Genomic DNA, 26840 nt, shown 5'->3' on the forward strand with positions numbered 1-26840 from the left:
ATACAAAACCTGAACTCATGCTCAACTCCTTTGTTTATTATATGCTTTGCTAAAGCATTTTTCTCATCTTTTTTCCTAATAGAATATGTGTGTGCATATATCCTTTTCTTGAACTGCTGTTCAGTTTTTCCTTGTAAAAGGAGATAGTATTGGAAAATTACAATAAGACCAAAATAATTACAAGGAAGGGAAATTGTAATACTAAATATTTAGTTTATTTGGCCAAATGTATTGCCTGCCCATCCTATTACATAGGAAAAACTGAACAGCAGTTCAAGAAAAGGATATATGCACACACATATTCTATTAGGAAAAAAGATGAGAAAAATGCTTTAGCAAAGCATATAATAAACAAAGGAGTTGAGCATGAGTTCAGGTTTTGTATATTAGAAGTAATTAGGGTTAATCCTAGAGGGGGTAATATTAAAGGGCATTTAACATTCAGGGAATGCTATTGGCAAATTATGACCGATGCAACCACACACCCAGGAATAAATGAGTACATATCAGTTAAACCTATTTTAGAATTATGAGGTAGGTGTGCATTTATATTGTGAGCATTAAACAGTAATTAATAGGTCATTATCATCATGTCTACAGGTAGCATTATTAATTACGACTTATTTGCATTTATTTATTATTATTTATTTATTTATTCATTTACTTATTTACAGATACAGGTATTATTTTTATGAAATATGTATAGATAGAATGTTTTTAATGTACGTACAATTTTTAAAGAGAGTAAACAATATCCATGGATTTTTTAAGAAGACATACAGTACATATGTAGGAATGCATCATATAGCTCAATGAGCATGACATATATTGGTATTGTTGTATATTTTGTACTAGATAGTAACATTAGTAGCACATAATTTAGGTATCAATTGATCAAATTTATGTAATATATGTATATTAAATTATATTTATGTACATATAATTTTATAGGTCTCTGACAGTTGTAACCAAATGGTAGTATAGCTTTAAATCTTTTTGGCGCCAATTCAGCTATTTAAGCTGTGTATGAATTTGGACGTATTGTTCTGAGGAAGCACACAATTTAGTGTGTGAAAGCGCTTAACCTGGATTGTTTCTTGTGCAATAAATAACATTTTTTATCTTTTTCATTGGCCGTGGAATCTGTGAATACGGAACTGTATTACTTGAGACGCTGTGGCAGTTTTGTACTTTGGCGGTATATTCTCTTAAGAGGTAACTGTTATCTGCACTATGTAGATTTTGTCTTTTAGTCAATTTGCTATCATTACATCCAAGTGTCGCCTCAAGCTGCATCTGCAGTTAACGCCTACTGACTCCTGTATGTGTCAAATATTGCTTGTTCATGTTTGCATTAATAATTCCAAAACCATGCTATGTACAAGGTTTTAAAAGATTTCATGTTGAAGCTTACACAATGGCAAACTCAACTGCATTATTTTTTTTACTTCTGTCTAGTGCAGGCAGATAGATACTAACTGTTGTTTTTATGATATTAATTTATATAGATATCAGAAGGAGATCAGAGACTGTAAAGTGGTGGCAGGGGAAAGTGTAGTTAAGCAGCACAGAATGGTGGTCTGTAGGATGACGTTGGTGATCAAGAAGAGGAGGAGGAGTGTGAAAGCAGTGCCAAGGATTAAATGGTGGAAGTTAAAAAATGGTGATTGTGAAGTGGAGTTTAGGGAAGAGTTAAGACAGGCACTGGGAGGCAGTGGAGAGTTACCGAATAGCTGGGTAACTACAACATAACTAGTAAGGGAGACTGCTAGAAAGGTACTTGGTGTGACGTCTGGACAGAGGAAGGAGGACAAGGAGACCTGGTGGTGGAATGAGGAAGTATAGGAGAGTATACACAGGAAGTGGCTGATGAAGAAGAAGTGGGATTGTCAAAGAGATGAAGAAAGTAGACATGAGTATAAGGAGATGAGGCGCATGGCAAAGAGAGATGTGGCGAAAGCTAAGGATAAGGTGTATGGGGAGTTGTATGAGAGATTGGACACTACAGAGGGAGAAAAGGACCTGTACCGATTTGCTAGACAGAGGGACAGAGCTGGGAAAGATGTGCAGCAAGTAAGGGTGATAAAGGATAGTGAGGGAAAGGTACTCACAAGAGAGGAGAGTGTGTTGAATAGATGGAAAGAGTATTTTGAGAGGCTGATGAATGAAGAAAATGAGAGAGAGAAGGTTGGATGATGTGGGGATAGTGAATCAGGAAGTGAAACAGATTAGCAAGGAGGAAGTAAGAACAGCTATGAAGAGGATGAAGAATGGAAAGGCTGTTGGCCCAGATGACATCCCAATGGAAGCATGGAGGTGCTTAGGAGAAATGGCAGTGGAATTTTTAACTAGATTGTTTAATGAAATTGTGGAAAGTCAGAGGATGCCTGAGGAGTGGAGAAAAAGTGTTTTGGTACCTATCTTTAAGAATAAGGGTGATGTGCCGAGCTGCAGTAACTACAGAGGGATAAAATTGATGAGTCACAGCTTGAAGTTATGGGAGAGAGTAGTAGAAGCTAGGTTAAGAAGGGAGGTGATGATTACTGATCAGCAGTATGGTTTCATGCCAGGAAAGAGCACTACAGATGTGATGTTTACTCTGACAGTGTTATTGGAGAAATACAGAGAAGGTCAGAAGGAGTTGCACTGTGTCTTTGTAGACTTGGAGAAAGCATATGACAGGGTTCCTAGAGAAGAGTTGTGGTATTGTATGAGGAAGTTGGGAGTGGCAGAGAAGTAAGTAAGAGTGGTACAGGATATGTACAAGGGTAGTGTGACAGTGGTGAGGACTGCAGTGGGAGTGACAGATCCGTTTAAGGTGGAGGTGGGATTACATCAAGGATCAGCTCTGAGTCCTTTCTTATTGGCAGTGGTGATGGACAGGTTGACAGATGAGATCAGACAGGAGGCCCCGTGGACTATGATGTTTGCAGATGACATTGTGATCTGTAGTGAGAGTAGGAATCAGGTTGAGGAGACTCTGGAGAGGTGGAGATATGCTCTAGAGAGCAGAGGAATGAAGGTCAACAGGGCTAAGACAGAATATATGTGTGTAAATCAGAGGGAGGGTAGAGAAATGGTGAGGATGCAGGGAGTAGAATTGGTAAAGGTGGACGAGTTTAAGTACTTGGGATCAACAGTTCAGAGTAATGGTGAATGAGGAAGAGAGGTGAAGAAGAGAGTACAGGCAGGGTGGAATGGGTGGAGAAGAGTGTCAGGAGTGATTTGTGACAGACGGGTACCAGTAAGAGTGAAAGGGAAGGTCTACAAGACAGTAGTGAGACCAGCTATGTTATATGGGTTGGAGACAGTGGCATTGACAAAAAGGCAAAAGTCAGAGCTGGATGTGGCAGAGTTAAAGATGTTAAGATTTGCACTCGGTGTGACTAGGATGGATAGGATTAGGAATCGGTATATTAGAGGGTCAGCTCATGTTGGACAGTTTGGAGACAAGGCAAGAGAGATGAGATGAGATTGCATTGGTTTGGACATGTGCTGAGGAGGGATGATGGGTATATTGGGAAAAAGATGCTAAGGATGGAGCTGCCAGGTAAGAGGAAAAGAGGAAGGCCTAAGATAAGGTTTATGGACGTGGTGAGAGAGGACATGCAGGTGGTTGGTGTGACAGAGCAAGATGCAGAGGACAGGAAGAAATGGAAAGAGATGATCCGCTGTGGCGACCCCTAACGGGAAAAGACGAAAGATGATGATGATCAGTTTCACATTTTTCTAATTATCTCAACAACTAAGTAACACAGACAGAACTGTTTAGCCTCAAATAAAAGCTCTCATCTAGATTAATAAAATGCGTCTGGCGGTATGTTTGTATCTTGAGTAGTTGCTGATATATTGTAAGTTGTTAACAAAATACTACAAATGTAACAGATACTATATTTACTGTGACTTAAAAATTTTGGTTTAAGACCTAGAACCTGAAGAATATTACTACTATAAAAACAGTTTGTGGTGAAGAGTTTGCCATTTATAATGCTTTCATAACCTCTATGGTTCCAGAGATATGAACATTTGTTTGAAATGTGAGGAAGTGATTTGACTCTGTCAAAAGGCTTAGGGTCTGCCCGTTGGAAGTTGCAGTACAAGCTTTCTGAGCTCCATTGGAGTGAATAGGCATCTATTTGTAATGCATTAAGCATCCTAACTATGCTACCAAGGGGGATGGTGTCAAGCGCCTTAGCCAGCTCAGAATCATAAGAGTTAATTGTTTTCATTCCACTCTGTTAAAAACTTCATCAGAACTACATATATCAGCTCATTTTCATTTGAATTACCCATGTGATCACATGACAAATGAAAACCTCCTCAAGCCATTCTTAAAGAAAGTAACCTCAAAAATATTAAAATATCAAATCACAGTGCTTAAAATTCGAAACATACTAAAAAACTTTCAGTGACATTAAAATACAACTGCAGTAAAAAAAAATTATACATAGTCAATTGTAGACAATAAGTTAAAAGTTTAGTGCCTTTAACTATAAGGCACTATTAACAGAATATATACTCATTTAAGCCTGAGGTCTGACAAGCATTTAATAACTGCCATGTAATTCACACTTTTCCAGCCTTTTCTCCCAACTTTCACCTCTCTTAAAAATCTGAACTTTTTCCAAAATAGAAAAACAAGAACTTTTAAACTTGGTACACAGCTTCAAATATTTACTTGGGAATGTTTTTCATCCCCCCCCTCGTTTTTAACAAACGAGAAGAAAAGCACTTAACTGGTGTGATTTATTTTATTTATATGAAATAAATTTCCACTAGACACAAATTCAAAATGGTTCTTTGAAGGCATAACCACAGCGTTTTCTGGACTGTTTGTGAAGCATTTTTTGATTACTGGTTGTTTACTTTGGTTTGAGATGTCTTCCCAGGAAATGCTTGAAGCTTCAGCTAGAGTTGTGCTGATGAATAAGACCAATAATTCTGATTCCAGTGATCTGTCAATTCCTGTTACACTACTTACCCAGATGGTTTTGAAACTGGACTGGGAGAAGATGAGTCAGGAACCAAACAGCTGTGATACAGCAAGCCAAGCTAAGGTTAAACACAAGCAGCAATCTACCAACAAACAAACTGAAAATACATTCCTGCTATGTGATCCCCCAACCACTCAGTCAGCAATGGTCGATTCACTCACTGTAAAACAGCCTTGCATGAGTAGTTGGTAAAAGAACCTACATTAAATAGAGAGGGGGGGTTGTGGCATAATGATTAAGGTGTTTATCTCACAGACACAAGGTACAGGGTTTGAGTATCACCTATGAAAGGAAAACTGGCTAGGCTTAAAATGGTCCACAAGGGCAACTAGCCTAGTACTTACCTATGAAATACTACAAGTAGGTCTGTAAACAGTAACGATACTGGACTGGGAGAAGATGAGTCAGGAACCAAACAGCTGTGATACAGCAAGCCAAGCTAAGGTTAAACACAAGCAGCAATCTACCAACAAACAAACTGAAAATACATTCCTGCTATGTGATCCCCCAACCACTCAGTCAGCAATGGTCGATTCACTCACTGTAAAACAGCCTTGCATGAGTAGTTGGTAAAAGAACCTACATTAAATAGAGGGGGGGGGGGGGGTTGTGGCATAATGATTAAGGTGTTTATCTCACAGACACAAGGTACAGGGTTTGAGTATCACCTATGAAAGGAAAACTGGCTAGGCTTAAAATGGTCCACAAGGGCAACTAGCCTAGTACTTACCTATGAAATACTACAAGTAGGTCTGTAAACAGTAACGATAAACTGGCAGACAAACTTAAGTGGTTTGAAAAGCATTTACACAAATTTAGGAGTTTGCAACTTGCAATGCTATTTTACCAGACAGTACAGCAGCATGCAGAGTCCCTAAAGTTTTGAGGATGTGGAAGTTCCCTAATGGTATAGAGTACAGTTCAGTAATGCACAGTGAATTACTGGAATTTTTTGATAACACCAGAACAACGCTTATGGCTATTTTAATCAAAGACAATGACAGTTGGTAAAATTAACTACTGACATTGAGAAGTAGCAAAATGAAATTACAAATGACCTTTTATTCTCTAACACTGAAAATCAACTTTATCAGATTTTTGACATGGTCAGCTAAATGTGTCACTATAAGGAAAAAAAGCTGACGTAAAAGGGAGGTCTATAAAAGCAAAAAAGCATACCACGATCCAATAGGTATGTGAAATAACAAGTCAGTACCAACTGATGAGGCACCTTGGGGGTAGATAAAGCTATCTTTGAAATTGAAGTATTTTTTTAACATAATTTGGGGAGATCCAGAAGAACAGCCCAGATGTACCAGACCAATGTTGTATTCAATACATGGGGAAGAGGTCCAAGAAATAACCATCATGGAGGAAATAACTAGAATATCACACAAGTACCACGTGCAAATAGCTAAGTCCTAGAGTTATGACGTCTCAAAAGCAGCCCGACTTCCACATTCCAGGTCATGCCAATAATTCTTGGTGAAGGTGTGGAGCAAAGAACAAGTGGGAGGGCACACATCTGCAATACACAAATTCTTGAAGCAAGAACTGGTGGTAGTTACTATACTTAGAACAGTGAGCTCTGACAGTAGTAGTTACCAGTGGGTGGTTAACTGCCTGATGGCAAAAAAACAACACAGTTGGCTATCTATTTGGAAGGTGTATTCTTAGTAATTACAAGCCTTTCCCTCTGCAGTGCAAACAACAACAACATATCCATCTTGCTGAGCTGCTACTATACACGAAAGGTGCAAAGGACACACTTTTGCCAATCTCTAACCTATATAAAGAAAACCAGGAGATTAACAGACCAATGCAGACACAATTATACAACCATCTCCAGAAGGAAATATGGGTTTTTCCTAAGAAACACCTTGTCATTGTGGCTAAAAAACAGATATGTTTCTCTATGGTTTACCCTAACATCCTCAATCTCTAATTCAGTGGTGTCTAGTGGCATCACATCAGGGAGGGGGAGGGAGCTGCAGGAAGGAACTGAATGGTTGGGGCTAACTGAAATGTGTCAGGCTCTATTATAGAAAGTCAGTGACTATTATCTGTGATCAAACTATCAAACTTTCATTCTCAGACTGCTCATTATAGCCATTTTACTGAGTATACACACTCTGGATGTCTAACTGCAATTATCAAGCTCAGCCTTAGGGAAAAGGAGACCTAAACAAAATTATACCAATGGTCCCCAGATGCACACTAGTCTCTCCTGCACCTCCCCAGTGTCCCTCTCCTTTCTCCCCTCAGCCTGGCCTCACATCATTCAGATAGATTACTTTGTCCTTTTTTTTTCAATTTTATCACAGTTAATACCCATACTCATCAATTACAGCCTCTTTATTGACTGTGCACACCAATATAACTGATTGTGTTAAAAATAGGCACAGCACAGTACTCCAGATGATACCACACAAATGTAAAGTCAGAATAATGACTGCTTTTACTGTGCAAATGCCAAAAGTATCAATACCTTTCATCCACTGATAGCCCCCGAACTTAGCAATTATGCATTAAGATATCAGACAGTAATAAAATAAAAATAGTAACAATTGGACACAGTAATTTATTTTCCCCTCCACAACACACACTCATACTTAATTATACACAGATATGACCATCATTACATCCAATTGTATTGCTGTGGTGTACATCACAGCAATACAATTGGATGTAATGATGTGACCATCATTACATCCAATTGTATTGCTGTGATGTACACCACAGCTATTTGACTGTGATAAAATGAATGCATAAATACATAAATAACTGCCACATAGAAATGTATCTTGTCAGCTCAGTGTTGTCAGAATGGTGTGCAATGTGCACCACCCATATGTCTCAACCTCTTAGCTTAACAATCAATAAGAAAGCTAAAAATAGTGGTGTACAAAGGACCAAAGGCAGAGACAACTACTTGCTGCATATACTTAGAAACTTGTTATGATAACATGCTTTGCACTAGCATGCTTTCAAGAAGGCTGCTAAGTCTGAAACTCAAATATCTATTATTATTTAGTGACAGAAATCCTCATGGAGTTGTCGGAAAATCCAAAAACTTTACAAAGGAGAGTCTAAAACATTAGGCAAAAAGTCAGAGACATTGTACAAAATCAGGAAGAATTGAGAATACCCATCCACCCCCAAGACACATATGTATATATGCACACTTCACACACAGATATGACCATCAAGTACAGTATACTGTAGATGTGTGGCTGCACCAAATGGATGACTACATAAATAACTGCCACACACGACTTTACTATCTCACCTCTCTGCTGTTTTAATACAGCGTTGAAGCCACTACAGCTCCACTCTCCAAATATCTCTCAACATCTTAGTTCAAGAATCAAGGAGCAAGCTAAAAATAATGGTTGACAAATGGCCAAAATCAGTAGCAGCTATTGTATTTGTAGTTAGAAATTTGATAGAAAACAGCCTTTGCATTAACATGCTTTTTTTGAAGGCCATTATGTCTGAAAGTCAACTTTCTGTCATTATATAGTGACAAACTTTACAAGAACAGACCAAAATATGAGGCAAAATAATCTGATATATTCTGCAAAATCAGGGACAGTTGAGAGCATCTACTCACCCCTTTTACACACATACAGATACGACCATCAAACAGAACCACATGTATGACTCTGTGTACAACAGATAATTGACTGTGCCAAATGAATGAATACATAAATAACAGTTTTCCAGGAATTTATTATCACAGCTCACTGCTGTCAGTATACAGTGAGAATAAGCCAATGCAACCCCCTCCTCCTCCCCACATACCTCTCAACTTCTTAATTCAAGTATCAAGAAGAAAGCTACAACTAATGGTGTACAAATGACCAAAATCAGTGGCAGATATTGTCTTTATACAATTAGGGACTTGATAGAAAACAGAGACTGCATTAATATGCTTTTTGGGAGGCGATTAACTCTGAAACTCAAATTTCTGTCATCACTACTGAGTAACAGACTTCATGAGGGACAGACCAAAATATGAGGCAAAATCAATAACAGCTGAGAGCATTTATGCACTTCATACACACAGGGATGTGACCATCAATTACAGCCACTGGTATGACTGTCACTGTAAACCACAGATGTTTGACTGCTGACTTAATTAATAAATACATAAGTAACTGCCACACAGGAATTTATCATCTCAGCTCACTGCTGTCAGAATATAGTGCAAATGTCAATTCAAACTGCCCTCCCCGTGTAACTGTCAATCTCTTAGCTCAAGAATTAATAAAAAAAGCTAAAAGTAATGGTGAGAAAATGAATAAAATCAGTGACAGATATTTTCTTTTAACAAGTAAAAAGTTGCTAGAATAACAGGCTCTGCACTGACATGCTTTTTGAAGGGTCATCGGGTCGGAAACTCAAATATTTGCCATCTTTATTTATTAGAGACTGCAATGCACACCGATTAGCCAAAAAATACAAACTTTTCCAGGAACAGACCAAAATAAGAAGCAAAAATACAGATACATTCTGGAAAATCTAGGACAACTGAGAGCATTTATACATGCCCCCTCACACATATGTAAACACACACACTTAAAGTACATACATGCAAATCAGAGTGTCTGTTTAAAAAAGAAATTAATAAAAAAAAAACAATACTTGCTCCTACACTGCTGCCTAAGCACCACCCTATGCTCAACCTGTCAGTACGTTTTACTTTCAGGTTGCCTCATCATAGGAACGGTTCCTTGCTGCTTCATACAGCAGCCAGGTAGCATGCTTGTTGAGTGATATTCTTGACATCCTCAGCAAGAAAGTGCATTGATGAAGTATATTTAATGCCTGACGAACTAAACTGATTTTTTTTTAAGTCTTCATCCACGAGCATCTTTGAAGTCTGAACTCTGCAAATGTGTGTGGACCGAGTTCAGAGCACAAAGATGAATAAAGCTGTTTTTTTAGTTTAGAATAAAATACAGATAATAATACAGCCAGAAATGTTATTCTGTTTTAGTATTAAGTCCTCTTATTACACATTCACTGACTAAAATAATTATTATTAACCAGAAAAGCCATATATAAAGACTTGTCTGCATTAGTCTGAATTCATAAACAGTGCATACTATTTTTGGCATGACTCTGTGTCTTGCAATGATGCAGAGAGTTAGTTAGAGAGGTTAACGTATGTATTTTATCAAGTTAATGCAATAAGATAGTTAAGTAATGTTAATTGCTAAAATACAAAAAGTTTCATAAATGGCATAATAAAATGCTCTTATTGATAAAAACCAACATGAATTAAACCACCTGCTGCCTCAACTTTCTATCAAACACTAAGAATCATACACTATTCTCCATTCTAATGATACATTGAGAAGCCAGGCTTCATTCTACTGCAGGCAACTGCAATACAAAGGAAAGGTGAACTTACTGTCACTGTTAATTAACCTTCATTGTAGTATTTATGAATGCAGCATGTGTCATTTTAGAAGTACTATATTACATTGCAATGAAGATTGTGTCTTTGATAGCTTCTCTGGGGATAAAATATTGGAAAACCCAATTTCGAGTTTAAAAGATAATGAACCTTTTGTAATACCATTTGTGATAAGGAGTGTTAATTTTTTCAGTACCTTAGTGATGACTTTTATCTGCTCCAGTGCCAGGGTGTGCAGATCCTGGTCATGACTTTCTACAAAGAGTTTCAGGGCTGGCAGTAAGAAACTGCAGTCTATCAGAAGGCAACATATCTGCTTCACACACTGCAAAGGAGGAGAAAACATCAGCAGTGGACAGTACCAAACACGTGTCAAAAGCAAATGAACATTTTGACTAAAAATACATGTGGGATAATTCAACAATATCTGAAGAAATAATGATTTTCAAAAAGATTTTTCAAAGCTAAAGCAGCAACACTTGTATTATTTCATATAAGATAAAGTGAATAAATATTTGCGCATTTAATTCTTTATAATACACAGTGTTTTCTCTCTACAGAAACATTTTTGTTTAAAAAAAAACAAGTGGTGGGTCCTAGAATACTTCAACAAATGGCTCAGCTACATAATCCACTCACAGAGCTTACTTTCTGTGGCAGCAATCAAAATATGTTGCTACATGCAACGAAAAAATCCAAAAAAGATTGCACTAGGTCCACAAAGAGTACTTATAAAATCAAAAATAAACATGGGAAGGCATACAATAAAGCTCGCAAACAGTCAAATTCACTTCCTTTACAAGTAACTGTTACTAGGTATCAGAATAACATAAATTATTTCACATGGGGTCACTGTGTAACGGTGCTGTAGCATATATATATATATATATATATATATATATATATATATATATATATATATATATATATTTTTTTTTTTTTTTTTTCTTAGCACATATATTTTTTTTCTTAAAGCAGGTGCAGACAAATTTCTCAACCTTCCATCTTCAAAATGTGGAACACCACCTCTCACAATAATGAAAAAAATGGTCAAAATGTGGAACATTTATAACTTCAACTAGGAAGCTTGCAACACAATTAAAACATATTACTTTATACTTGCAAGCTCTTTTGGTGAATTAATGATTCAATATTGCTTACCATAGATACCTATTAATTCTTAATGAATGTACGACAGACCCTTCTGTTGGGGAACAACATGGAACATGGGTATTTTAAAACTTAAAATGAAGACTGTTCTCATTATCAGGTACTGCTGAGAGGTATGGTCACAAAAATAGCTGTTCACAAGGTTTGCCCAAGACAACTTGCAATGAGTTTCTCATTATGCAGTGTTTAAGTGTAAATCTCATCTGGTAGGAAGACAGAAGACAGCCTTACATCTAAAAGTCACCAATTTGGCCACACTTAGAATATAGTACAGGTTCAGATGCTGTAATTCATGGAATGATGAGAAACACTTAAAAACGGTACAAAATACAGAGGAACAAACATGCATGAGGGAATATGAAAACAGGTAGATAAAGTTAAATATATTTAAATTTGCTAACAGAACATGGGGGGGGCATTTAAAAGGTAAGTTAGAGTTCAGAGGGGGCACATTCTGAAGTGAAGAACTCCTCATGATGGAAATAAAGTATTGTTTCACCAACAGTGGTTTCATGGTAGCACACAGCCTACGATGGTGGTGCAAAGTATTACAGATAGAAGCTTCAAAAAGACTTATGGAAGGGCACTGTGAAAGAGTGCTCATATTGTGAAATGTGTACTTAGTTTAGTAGCTGCAAATCCAGACAGACAGATCAAAAAAACTGTTTCTGCAGGCCAGCTCATATGATCATACTGCTGTCTGAATTCTGGCTAGCTAAGAAAGGACTGGTATTGCAGTCTCAGCCATATTTATATCTTAAAGAAGGGCTTTTGAGGATCATCTCTTTGTCTTCGTTCAGCACCTAGCTTAAAATACACTTCTCTGAACCATGCATCTTCTGCCCATAATGATGACATCTGTCCATGTGTCAAGGGGCAAGCTCACAATAATGTTACCAGCTCCCTCCAACAGAAAAAAATTGAGAGAGCTTCTTAAAATTAAAGATGCTCAAAAGGTGGTTTGATGCTGCATAATCCTTCTAGTGACATTCTCTGTTTGTGTCTTTTGGCTTTTCCCGGTTAGGGGTCGCCACAGCGGTACTCCGGTCCGTTAATGATTGGCAGTTGATTTTTACGTACCAGCTTGCCAGGGCTGATGCACAACCTTCAATGAAGGTACGCCCATTCACGCATGTCTCCACACACAAGATGGTCTAGCTGAGAATCGAACCGGACAATGTCTTACTGTGAGGCGACAACGCTACCGCAGCACCACCACCGCGGCTTCTAGTGACATTCTCTAAAATTGTGAAAAAAGTAATCATATGACTAACCTCTTTTAAGGGTGTAACAGATACACATTTACCTTATCAGTTGACCTGTACAGAGGCCCTCTAAAGTGGATAAGTGTCCGGATTTCATCTTCTGATATCCCCATTTCAGCATATTTCTGAGATTTCTGTTGTACCTGCAGTGGTTGCCTTTGCCGTTGATGCTGAGTTGCCTACAGCTGTCTCGTGCCATAACATCACCCAGTTGGTTAGGATAGTGTGATTAGCCTTTACATCAGACAGTGTGCCATAAGTCAACTGAATGAGAACAATCTGGAACACACAGGATAATCCATACACAGCTATTGCATGGGCCAGCAAGACACGGGGGAATACAGAAGAGTAACAAGCAGATACAGTGATACTGTGAATACATATTTGACATAATAACCTTTGGAGACCTTCTACAGTGAGTAGTTATTGAAATGAATCATTAACGGTGAAAATTAAACTTCTCAGATGGCCGTAGGTGCAGGACGGTATAAAAGCAAGGTTTCAAAAGGCCGAATTCTGAAGTGGTGTGGCACCAAAAGAGGTAAGGCTCATTTAATCATGGCCTAACCAATAATGTTTAGTGAAAGTATAAACCAATAATCAAGTGGCTGCGACACAACTGTCTCCAAAAGATGCATTTTTTGGGGTAAGCATTGGGAAGAGCTTCACCAAAGGAGACATGGCCATTGTTAGCACCAAAAATATTTTACTTACTTTTTGATAAACATAATACAGTTAGCAATGTACTTAGAGTTGGTAACTCACTGCAAAGTGCTTCCTTCCTAAAGTAAAGGATACAAAAAAGTGGCATGTCTTCTTGATTTAATTAACCTTTTTACAGAAAACTTGAGCTAGCAGTGCAGGTCTAGCATATGAATGTCTTCTTTTCCCTGTATTTTGCCTCTGCAAAGAAAACAGGGAGGTTACTGTCCTGACTTAAGGAGCATTCCCTGAAATTTGCCACTGCAAAGAACACAGGGAGATAATGTCTTGATTTAAGGAGCATTTTGCAGCCACTTTGTGGGAACATAAGTTAGTCCTATGGGGCATCTGAATCTATGAAAGCCGAATTGGGGTTCCCCTAGAGAGCCTGCAAAAAGAGACATCCAGAGAGCAGAAATAACAGTCAACAACAGCACTTTTCCAGATGACATGAGTGGAGGATAGGCAAGCATTCTTCAAAGGTGGGCAAAGATACATTTAGTTGTCTATCCTTCTAAGGAAAAACCTCAAGCATCTTCAAACCCTTTCTAACAAAAATCTGCCATTTCATCCTTCTCTCATCTCATACTGAATACCAGTGTGCCTGTAAGAGAATGTGCTAACCTCCTGCTCTGCCTGATCCACAAAATCTACATCATAATACCACTTTCCCTCTCAGCCAGTGATGCTCCTGTCCTATCCAAACCTGCAGACTTCTCCGCCTCTGTCATGCATTCTTAGTTTTTCATAACGATAATCATAATGTTAACACATACAATATAGTTACAGAAAAACTGCTGAGCTACCTGAATAAGAGTACCAGCTGTACCTCCTTTTAAACAAGCCTTATATAACTTTAAGTAGCATTACTTCTGCAGCCCTTGTCTTCTCACCTTGTACAATACTTTATAACAATGTTCCTTTCTATTACACATTCTTATCAATGCTATCCACTACCTGTAAACATCTACTGTATTTAATCTTCCCTATCTTACTCTGCCCTCACATTCTCTCCCAAGATCTTTACTTACTACATCACCTTCTCAACAACAAATTACGAATACCAAATACTGAAAATTTAGAAGTATCCTTGGGCAATAACAAGGCCTACTTCTGGAATTCTGGAATATTCATATTGGAAACTTGCATACACTGAGTTTGGTACTGATGCATTACTTAGAAAAACAAAAGTTATGTACTTACCATAATGGTATATCTTTTCATTCATGTCCGTCTGATACTGCCTGTGAGATCTCAGGCCACTCATTGGATCCAGTCTGGCAGCATTAGTGCTCCAGCCTTGAGACCCTTTAAGAATGTTTCCCTCCCATAATGCACTAGTGGCCCTAGCTACCTCAAACGTGGTTAAATGCCCCAAGACCTAGGTAAAAAATAAACATGCCTGAATGTTAAGCAAACGCAATTAATGAAATGACAAAATCCTTCAGGTCTCACAAGAGCAAGTAAAAGCAGATGGAAGGGCGCTTGTCATATCAGATGAACATTAATGAAAAGGACCTAGCATTATGATAAGTAAATACATTTTGTATCCTATTCACTAAGTTCATTTGATATGACCTTTGGGTCAGAATTCCAAGCTACTTGATATTTTCGGTGGTATCATGACATGAGACCTTTCAGGACAGACGCTCCAAAGGATGCCCTATCTCTGGAAATGACACTCACCCTATAATGCTTGATGAATGTATGCATGGAAGACCAAGTGGCAGTCTCACAAATATCACGTATCATACAACAGCTAAAGAATGTGGTAGAAGTTGCTACTGCCCTGGTGGAATGAGCAATATGCTTGCTTGGTCAAGGTATGTTTTACAAGGCATAAATGAATGAGATACAATCTATGAGCTAGCTAGAAATGGTAGCATTAGCAACTATTTGTCCTAACTTGTTAGATGCAAAGGAAATGAACACCTGTGAATCTTTCTTAAACGTTCTACTTCCATATTTCTATAAATACAAATGTGCAATTGTCTATGTAAGTCCATTGTATGGAGAATGTACCCTCACTTACTAGAATGATTAGGAAAGAAGGCAGGAAGTTGAACAGGTTGCAACATGATTGCTTCAGAAGCTACTTTGCGAAGGAAGGATGGATTACTTTGAAGTGATATTCTATCATTGTGGAACACTAAGTAAGGGGCTGATGGCAATAGTGTCAAAAATCATTCAAGAGTAAGTGATAGCTACCAAAATGGTAGTTTTCCAGGAAAGGAACTTCAGTGAGGCAACACAAACTGGTTCAAATGGAGGTCTGGCTAAAGCCTCTAGGACTAAATATCAATCCCAAGGAGGAACTGGTTTTCTGATGGGAGGTCTGTGCAAAAAGGTTCCTCTAAGAAATTTGTTACAAAGCTTACGTAAAGTGAGAGCGCATTCCTGATGGCTTACATGAAAATCAGATATTGCTGCTAGCTACATTTTAACTGCAGAGAGACTTAAACAGGAATCAAATAAGTCTGCTGCTAGGAAGTGCAGAACGTCTGGGACCGGAGCTGAAAAAGGAACAATAGTTTGTGGACAGACCCATAGCATGAACCTCTTCCATTTACTACAGTAAGTCATGTGAGTAGACTTCTGGGAGGTTGTTAACATTCTGACTACCTTCAAAGACTGGGACTTAGTTTCAGGCTGTGGATATGCAAGTCAAGCTTTCTGGAGGATGTGAGATGCCTATCAGAAGTCAACCCAAAGAAACTCGTACCTACCAGAAGTAAACCCCAAAGCAAACACTAAAAACAACCCCAATGGTGGAATCCTCACCTAAACAGGGTATATATCAAAGAAAAAAACTTACGGCCAAAATCAAGAAGAGCAACACCCTAAAGAAAGTGCTCTTTTATACAACTATACAAGAAACTAAGAGGTCTAATTAAGTCCAACAAAGCCAACTACAAGGTCAGAATAGCTTCAAAGACTAAGGACAATCACAAGGCATTCTTCAGCTATGTCTGCAACCTTAAAGGTGCAGTGTGCTGAACAGGTGATGAACAGTACCACCTTCACCAATCAGGATGACATAGCAAATCTACTGACTGATAAATTCAGCTCAAACTTCAACCCCCACTCCGCCCATCTCCACCAAGTGAAATCCCCTTTAACATACTTTCCCCAAATCTTATCAGGGACGAGGTGCTGGCAGCACTCACTAAAGCCAAGAGTACTGTCTCTGTGGGTCCCAACAACAAACCCGGTTGCCTCCCGAACAGTCTAAAACATGACCTATCAGGACCACTTGGAAGTCTCTTCAGCTACAGCCTTGAAACAAGCTATGTTCCAAGTGAATGGAGGACTGCAACAGTCATTCCCCTCCAATGGACCATCAACTGGCCCAGGGACCTAGACACCAAACAATCTAACAAGACTAACATAAAAAGCCAAGGAATAAATTATAATGGAAATGATAAACAAGGATATATACAAGCTACAGTCAGTGGACCCATCCCAGTTTGGCTTTGTTAAGAGAAGGTTGTGAATACTTAACTTGGTAGACTTCTTTGAGAGGGTCACCAAGGCAACAGACGAGGGTAAAACACAGTATACTCCCATAGCTTGACCTAGCAAAGATGTCTGATACAACACCCCACTCAGGCATTGTGGAGAAGCTTTCTGAGCTAGGCAAAAATCCCTACATAACTTGCTGGATTGCCATCTAGCTCGCAGACAAGACCAAAGAAATCAGGATCGATAAGACCACCTCCACCACCAGACTGGTCACTAGCAGAATACCCCAGTGCTCCATGTTGTGCCTACTATTGTTTGGCATCTACTTCTTGGAAGACAAGGCTAAGGCTTAAGGCCTCTGGCTTACCAAGTTCACAAATGATGGTAAATTGGGAGCTATTACATATCCCCCCAAGACACCAATAGCTTGCAAGAGACTTTAAAACAGACAAATGACTGGTGCCAAAGCCATGGCCAAACCTCAGTGCCAAAAAAATGCATTATGACATTTGGAAAACTGTCAACCCAAGTTAATTACTCTGTTGATAAAACAGCCATAATGGTTGAGCCAGCAGTAAGGGATCTGGGAACATATATAGCCAGTAATCTGGCCTTTGACCAACACATAACTACGACAGTAAGAAAATCATTCTATGTCACCCAACTTATAGGTAAGGGAATGGTATCCAGGTCCAAGGAAGTTGTAGTACCATTCTACTCAGCCTTTTTCAGACCTGTCATTGAGTACAATGCCACCTCTGCCATGTACCTACCCAGACATTTGCAACAGAATGCCTACAAAAGCTTCTCACCAGCAAAATTCATGGCACTAATACCCTTGTCCTACACTCTCAACTGTATTGAATTCCTCTGTATTTACTGGTTTTGAGGGCAAAATAATGGGGTGCCATGAATTTCCAAGTGGCCCCTTCAATTCCCGATTGTTAATGGATGTGCATGCAAATAATCAAGGGCATCACTGTAATCAGTGTTTAACTTGGTGCATATTGCAGCCATTAAACCAAGTTGTGAGTAACATGACTTGCAAAACATCTTATTCTGTTTAATCCCAAGCTGTACTCTCCTGCTGTGTGGTTACCATTTCTGCAGATATACATATGGGCTTCTTTGCAGTCTGTTGGGCAAAACTGGACCTACGATGAGACTGTAGATCAGACTGGTAGCTGAAGGGGTTTTAAGTGGAGCAGGGAAGATAATGTTCAGAGCAGTGTCTTGAAAGAACCGTCTTTGATTTATCATAATATTTTGGGATAATTTCCCCCTGTCATTAAGTGGGCTAGTTGGTCTCATGGAATACATGCAATAGGAGGATAAACTGTGACTTTTTTGAGCGAATGGCATACTGCATTGAAAGACTTGGAAAAAAATGACCCTCGACAGAAGCAGCGGACAGCGTTCCAAAACTCAAAAGATATGGAGTTATATTTATATACTAAGAGAACATGGAATCAGTAGCGGATTCGTACAAAGGCTTCATCAGACCTGCCTAAATAATGAAGATAAAAATGTATGTGTTGTACTATCCTCCGAAGAAAAATTGGCATATGATTTTTTTGACTGAGGGGAAGCCGAGGCTACCCACTGAAGTTTTGACTGACAAGCCTTTTATCTCTGACCATGTGCATCCTTGGAATTCAATGGCTGATGAGGAATGATGATTCTTTTAAAGTAAAACTATGAAATATGAACTTTTTATAGATCACCCTCTATGATGAAGAACCGACTTTTTAATCTTCTCATCCTTTAACTTATAGCATCCCCCTCAACTAATGAATACCCACCGCTAGTTTAAAGCATAAGAACTAAGAAATGTGTAATAATCCTACCAGACCACTGGACATACATTAAAGCTTCAGGGAAGGTTTCTGTCTCCCCTTAGCTAAGGTTTAAATTAATAGTGTGTGCCTTTGTCTTAAAGAGCAGAAGCACTCACATGCAGAGACTTAAACATTTATTACAGACTTCTTTTCAAGTATGTTTATTAATTTTTTTGTTTTATCTTTGTCTTTCAAAAAAAATTTATTTTTTTTACCTCAACTAATTCAGATTTTAAGATTAATTCTTCCAATACTGCCATCAATAATTCCCAGCCAGATTAATATTCACAAACCCTCCCAAAAGCCAGCAGTGCACCCACCACTATTTTAACAAGTAATCCCTTGATAAGCAATCCTACGAGGCACAGATCGTTACCCAAACTCAGATGGGAAACCTCAGTTTTTACTGTACACAAAAAAGATAGAATCCCATATTCACTTTCTTAGAGAGAGCAGTTCACTATATGTACATTTTGTCTTTTTTTTTTGGCAGCGCTGGTGAAGCTTTTGTGTGAAAAACGCTGTTAACTCCACGTTCCACGTTCCCTATATATATATATATATATATATATATATATATATATATATATATATATATATATATAAATAGAGCTTTGTATCCTGTGAATTGTTACTCCGCCAATGTGTAACCATGGAATTCTTTTGCTGATTAGGATTTACACTAATTGAAAAGAAAAATTATGATCTAGTGTTTTATTGTTATTGCACAGATCGCCTGGCTTCTACAAATAGGAGGCAATTTGCCGCCTTTCATTAACAGAAAAGATGTCATCACAAACATCACTAAAGGGAGGTACTTTACAGATTGTCTTACACTGTAATTCGTTATCGTTATTTTTAGATAACCAATAAACAAACCCTGGGACGATTACCCCCCCTACATGCCCCCTATTTCTACTGCAATATTATACTGGATGTTCTTAACTTTTTCCACTATAAGAAACAGGGCTCATCTGCCTGAATACTAATAAAACTTCCTAAAGGAACCAGGATGTCCAGAGTCTTTTTTACGCTACAGATTTTGTAAACTACAAATGTCCTTATCAGTTATGGCCTAATACTAGAAGAATACCTGCCAAACCAGAAGAACTAGTCTACTACACTACAACACCCTCAATTAGATGGGCTTATAGAGATGACAGTGATCTGACTGGGATCTCTAACTTTTGTCATGCCTCCCAATCTCTCAGAGCAAGAAATATGGACAAAGCCAAAAATAATATTGGGAACAAAGACCCAAAAATAGGGACAGAGTTTAAATATTGCTCCTGTAAACTCAGATAGTTGCTAGAATAACAGGTTTTGTAGTTTTATGCATTTTCTGAGGGATACGAAGTCAAATTCAAATGTCTGCCATTATTTATTATTATTTAGTGATTTCAGTCTTCATGTTCATATCCCACATTTCCATTGCAGCGGGTGGGATTACATGATTATGTATGCAAATTTATGTTAATCAGCATCCTGATTTTTGGCTAGTTGTACCTACTTTTCATCAGCCTTTGTTCACATTTTTGATGTTTCCAGGTTGAGAGGTATGCCTTGTCCTACACTGATTGCCTAAAGGCTCTGTCCCTGTATTCAGTCTCCTACAAGCTGCTGAGATGAGATCTTTACCTGGCTTACAGAGTTTCCTCAGACATAGCCCTGAAGGATCTGTTGCACATGTGCAAAACAAACAGCACCAAAAATATTAGATCCAGGAATCTGAACTTCAGATGTGGCATAAACAGAACGTGCTGGAGAGACAGATATGTGTCCCAAAGGATCTCCACACTGTGAAACAGGCAACCCATTCATGTAAAATGGAGTTTATCCCTGACCCTTTCAAACAAAACCTTGACAATTGGATGGGAAATCATAAATTTACCCCAGTCTGGCCCCCATGTCCCTTATGGACAGGGGCAGTCAATAACAAAATAATTACCCTAAACCCCCCCACACACACACACAAACACACACAAATCCTTTACCTCTCTCCTAACATGCTCCCCATCATATATAGACAACAAAGATACTCTGGATCCAAATGGATTTGGGTTGCACAGGTAGGCTTGTAATGGCCCTAGTGGTCATTAGCGTAGTAGCAAACTATAAACCTACAAGATCCTGTAACACATTACGAATCCAAATTGGTTCCCTGACATGAGGTCTGAGAAGGGGAAACCAAATCTGTCTGGGGCAAAAGAGGGCTATGAGGATGACAGTGGCCTTGCACTTGATTGCTTTCTGTATGAAACAGGGGATAAGGGGGTATGGGTGCTAAAGCATAAATAAGCACGGAAGGCCACTGTAGGGGTACAGCATCCCTTGGTGACTGTCCCTAAGGAGATTTCATGGCAAAGTAACTACTGCATTTAGTGTTGTACAAGGAGGCAAAAAGATCACAGCAAGGAACATGCCATCAATTGAAGATCTTGTTTGCCATCACTGGATTGAGGGACCACTTTGAAACATGAGAAGGGATCTACTGAGCCTGTCTGCAATGCAACTGACAACTTATGGGATGTGTGTTGCTGTGAGAAAGCAGTGTGAAATCATCACCGGCTAAATCCTCACAGCTTCTCGATGTAAGGGGTAGAATCTAGTTCCTTCTTGCTTGCTGCTGTACCAAACCAGAGTCATATTATCTGCTTGGATAGAAATCACACTCAGAGGACAGTGATTCTGAAGTTCCTGCTACAAAAGCAGGACCTCCCTCAGTTCCAGCACTCGCACGTGAATGTTGGCCTCTGTGTCTGTGAAAAGACCTTGAACCACCCTCCCACTGTAATGCACCCCCACCCTAGAGAGAAGGCATCTGTATTCACTACTGCTACTGGAGAAGGTGAGAGCCAGGGTCTGTTGGTGTGGATCATCAAGGAGCCCAGCCACCAGTGTAAATGTCTCTTGCAGGAATTAGTTATAGCAATTGGTTTGGAGAATTTAGACACTGAGAGCATTGCTCTTAACAAAGGCACTGTAGAATCCTCATGTAGTAAGTAGCATGTAAAGTACATAATCAGAATTGACAAGTCATCAGTCCCAGCACTCTGTGAACTAAAGCTACAGTGGGAGAGGAATTCTAAAGTAGACTTTGCATTTCAAGGTTTGAATCCTGACTGCTGGAAGTGAAATTATGGACAGTCTAGTATCTAGATGGCATCTTATGGAAATAGTCCTCTGAAATGGTTGAAGGTTTGATTTCTGCAGAGACCTATTTAATCTATTACCAAAACGTTGTGATTGGTCACCATTAAATACCTTAAATCTGGACCTAACAGTAGAATTCTTTAACAGCAACTTCCTTGAAATACTAAACAGTCTAGCCTTATCAGAAAAATTTGCACCAAATCCAAGCAACTACCGTGGCTTTCCCATGAATCTAAACTACTGATTAAACAAAGGGACAGGGCCAGGGCCCTATACCAATCCACCAAAAACAAAACGGACCCCACCGCTTATCAGCAATTAAGAAACCAAACTAAGAAAAAAATTGACGACGACAAAAAAAAAAAAAAAAAAAAAAAGAAGTTATGTACTCACCATAACGTTCCATCTGAGTAGTTCTACTTCATTTGCCTTCAACCTGTGGGTACCGGATCCGTATTAGATCAGAGTCGGCAATTTCACTAGCATCTGCTCCAAGCTCCTCACCTTACCCATAATACACTTCCACTACCTTCCAACCCCCAGATCGAGTTTGCTGCCATTTATACTGAGAACCCGACCTGAAAAAAACATATGCTCCTAAAACTTCAGCCAAACAGGCGTCCATATGGTAACGCCAGGGGAAAGGAGGGAGGGATGGTTGAAGACAAATGAAGTAGAACTTCTCAGATGGAACATTATGGTGAGTACATAACTTCGTTATCTGAAGTACTTTACTTCACTTGATCTTCAACCTGTGGGACAGAGTCCCCAGCTACTAAACTCCTGGATGGCCCTCATGGAAGGATATTCCGGAGCACCACGGAACCAAAGGATGCTCTCCTTCTAGAAATCAAATCCAATTTATAGTGAGAAATAAAGGTATGAGATGAGGACCAAGTAGCCGCATAACAAATATCATCCAATGAGACTCTCGACCAAAAGGCCGCAGAAGTAGCCATTGACCTAGTCAAATGAGCTTTCACCTGACCAGGAGGAGACAAACCTTTATTCTTATAGACCTGAAGGATGCACAAGAAGATCCACCTAGCGATTGTGACCTTAGAGACAGGTTTACCCAAAAAGGGTTTAAAGAAGGACACAAACAACTGATCAGATTTACGAAAGGTTCTAGTCCTGTGTAAATAGAATCATAACTGTCTATGAACATCCAACAAGTGGAGTCTGTATTCCATTTTGTTAGCAAAATTTGGAAAGAAAACAGGTAAGTTAATGGTCTGATTGATGTTAACTTGTGATGCTACCTTGGGAAGAAAGGAAGGATTGGTACGAAGGGAAACCCTGTCCTTATGGAAAATCATGTATGGAACTTTAATAGACAATGCTTGCAGTTCTGAAACCCTTTTAGCAGAAGTGATAGCCACTAGAAATGCTGTTTTCCAAGACAAAAACTTAAGATCCGTGGATGCAGCTGGCTCAAATGGTGGAGTGACCAAAGCTTGAAGAACCATAGTAAGGTCCCATGAGGGAACAGAATCTTTGATCGGAGGGCGAAATACAAAAGTACCTTTAATAAAAGCTTTACACAGTCTGGAAGAGGCTAGAGAAGTAGAATTCTCACCCACATGAAAATTAGAGATGGCAGCTAGTTGAACTTTAATAGTAGAAGAGCTTTCTCCTTGTTAAAAAATATTTGCTAAAAAATCGAGAAAAGCCGAAACAGGAGCCGTGAAAGGGTCTAAACTCCTTTGAAAAGCCCAAAAGGAAAAACGTTTCCATTTGCTATGGTAAACCTTCCTGGTGGTAGACTTATGAGCTGCCACCAGAATAGACCCGACTGAAGAGGATGATCCAGGAGTCCTAGCAATTAGGGGAACTGCAGCAGCCAAGCCGTGAGCTTCAAACTGTCCAGGCTCAGATGAGGAACCCCCAAGGGGTGTGAAATAAGATCCTGAATGGGACCCAAGATCCAAGGTTGAGCCAGAAGATGAGACCAAAGTAAGGGAAACCATACCTGGCAAGGCCAAAATGGGGCAATGAGGATCACTTTGCTCTCCGGTCGACAAGCTTTCTGTAGAAACCTCTGACTAAGAGGTACTGGAGGGTAAGCATACAGAAGACTGGTAGGCAAAGCATGGACTAGAGCGTCTCTGGGGAACTCTCCCGGCTGGGGGTTCAGAGTGAAGAACTCGCTGCACTTCACATTGGAAGGAGATGCGAAGAGATCGCAGCAAGGCTGACCCCACTCCAGAAAGACCTGCTCTACTACTGAAGGATTCAGAGACCAATCGTAAGGCATCAGTATAGTCCGACTTAACCTGTCCGCTACAATGTTGGACCATCCCTGAATGTGCGTTGCTATCAGAAAGCGACAGGTGGAGATCACCCATTCCCAAACTCTCATAGCCTCACAACAAAGGGGGTAAGATCTGGTCCCTCCCTGTTTGTTGATATACCAGACCACTGACATGTTGTCTGACTGAATTGCAATGGTTCCCAAAGGAAGAAAGGCATGAAGGGCCTCGCCCTTATCTCCAGAACGTTTATATGCAAACTGATCTCGATAGGGGACCACCGGCCTTGGACTGTCCTGCCCGAACCATGCCCCTTCCCACCCAAGTTGGGAGGGATCCGTGGCTACTGTGGCTTGGACAGTGGCTGGAACAAAAGGTCATCCCTCCAGAATTTTGGGAGAATACATCCACCAAAGAAGGGATGACCTGCAGACTCGACTGAGGTGTATTGGATGCAATAACAGAAGATCCAACAGGGACCATTGCACAGCTAGAGTCCACTGTAGTACTCGCATGTGTAACAGGGCACACAGAAGAAGCATTATGGTCACTGCCATAGAACCTAGGGCCCTCAAAACCGATTCTGCCGAGGGAAGGTGAGAAAGGTAGATGAGGGAAACATACATCCTTAGGTTTCAAACTCTCTCTGTGGTCAGGAAGATTTTGGACTGTAGTGTGTCTATCCATGCCCTTATGTAGTCTATCACCTGGACAGGATTCAGAAGAAATTTGGATGCATTGATTGTGATCCCTAAGTGGAGTGCAAGCTTTAGGAAATAATCCCTGGTTTGGCAAAATAGACGCTTGGTGCGAGTAGTGAGGAACCAATCGTCCAGGTACGGGTAGACCTGAATCCCCTGAAGCCTCAGGTGAGCCACTACTACTGCCATCACTTTGTTGAACACCCTGGGGGCTGTGATGAGACCAAAGGGGAGGGCTCGAAATTGGTAATGATTGACTTCTGGACCTTCTGTGCATCTTTATGAGATAGTAGATATCCTGGAGGTCTAACGAGCACATCCAGTCGCTCTCTTGCAGGTACGGCATGATGGAATGCAAGTGACCATCTGGAACTTCTCTTTGGCAACTGACAGGTTCAGGGTGGATAGGTTCAGAATGGGCCTTAGGTCCCCCATTTTCTTTGACACCAAAAAAAACCTGGAGTAGATGCCCGATCCAGACTGATCTGGGAGGATGGGTTTGATGGCTCATTTCTCTAGCAGCTTGGAAATTTCCAGTGCTGCTACCTCCCTTTGTGTGGGTGGTATGTCTGGGAGGTGTTTGAGAGGTTTGGGAGGAACCATATATGGGATTAAGTATCCTCTGGATATAATCAGAAGCACCCAGTGGTCTGATGTTACGGACTCCCATGCCGCCAGGTGCAATGACAATCACCCCCGACTGCCTCCAGAGTAGAGCAGTCGTGCAACCCCTCAGGGTTGCTGTGCGGACCTGTCCGAGAATGGTTCTTGGGACCCAAAATGCCTCGGACCCCCCCCCCCCCCCGCCTCTGGGCCAGCATCTATCCTGGCCCCCTCTGCCTCTAGGGGAAGAAGATCTCTGAGTGTCTCGGGAATACTGAGACTTCCGGAACCACATCTTCTTTTGCCCTTGCTGATTCCAGGAAAAGGATCTTTGAGGGTTCGAGAAGCTGATTCCGACAGCAGACAGTGTCTTCCCATCTTTCTCATTCTGGACCAAGGTGTCTTTGATGGTCTTACCAAAAAGGGTAGAACCGTCATAAGGGGCGCTGGCAAAAGACACCTTGAAAGGTTTCGAGAACTGACATAATCTGAACCAGGTGTTGCGCCTCATGGACACACTGGACCCAGCAGCCCTAGCCGCTCCTTCAGTAGCATGTGAAAGGAGTCACATGGACATGTTGGAAACCGCTTTTAAAGTGGCCTTCCTCACGGAGAACGTGTCTCTGTCCTCCTGCGACATGGACTTAGAGGGATGCTCAGCCAGTTCCTTTACCAGGTCGTGCTGTAGTCTAGTAACATGGGCCAGGTGGTTCAGCGCCCTGATGGAAAACGTCACTCCTGCATAAACCCACTTCTCTAAGCGGTCCATCATCCTAGACTCTCGGTTGGGAGGATGAACGGAGGACTCTCCTGGGCTAGTTCCTTTTTGGTGCCTGCTGCTACCACCATAGCATCTACAGGGGACCCTTTTTTCCATGCGTGTCTGTCAGAGATAGGGCTCAAAATTTTGTCTGGTCATTTCGGGATTGATTCAATGGTGTCCAGCTCCTGCCAGGCCAGTGAGGTGACCAGGTCCATCACGGAATCTGCAGGAGGGGACACATAGGAAGTAGATGGGCCCATGCTGAAATCCTCCAGGAACATGGATTAGTCAGAAAAAAGTTTAGGGGCGGACCAACCTCCCCACTGGCATAGGATTTCCATGATGTCTCCAAAGGAGACATCCTCGGGAGGTGATCTGGGGGAACCTTCCCTATCATCCAAATCTGTGTCCTCGGTGAGGGACTTGGGGGAGTCCTAGTGCCTTCTCTTACACGTATGCTTGCAAGGCACATCTCCGGTGGGGCTCTTCAGGGGGAACTTGCAAGCTACTTG

The 26840-nt window shown here is 40.3% G+C and overlaps 1 protein-coding gene across 1 annotated transcript in view; it reads right to left on the reverse strand.

The window, feature by feature from the left end:
• Nucleotides 1–26840, reverse strand: part of NBAS (NBAS subunit of NRZ tethering complex) — a 3380746-nt gene that overhangs the window by 79550 nt on the left and 3274356 nt on the right. Inside the window, exon 51 of the mRNA XM_044064792.1 lies at nucleotides 10616–10744. Coding sequence (XP_043920727.1) covers nucleotides 10616–10744 — 129 coding nt within the window. The remainder of the gene's footprint in view (nucleotides 1–10615; nucleotides 10745–26840) is intronic.

The sequence above is a fragment of the Protopterus annectens genome, chromosome 1.part0 (genome assembly GCF_019279795.1).
Source record: "Protopterus annectens isolate FY-2018-M chromosome 1.part0, PAN1.0, whole genome shotgun sequence".
In the NCBI taxonomy this organism is placed as follows: domain Eukaryota; kingdom Metazoa; phylum Chordata; order Ceratodontiformes; family Protopteridae; genus Protopterus; species Protopterus annectens.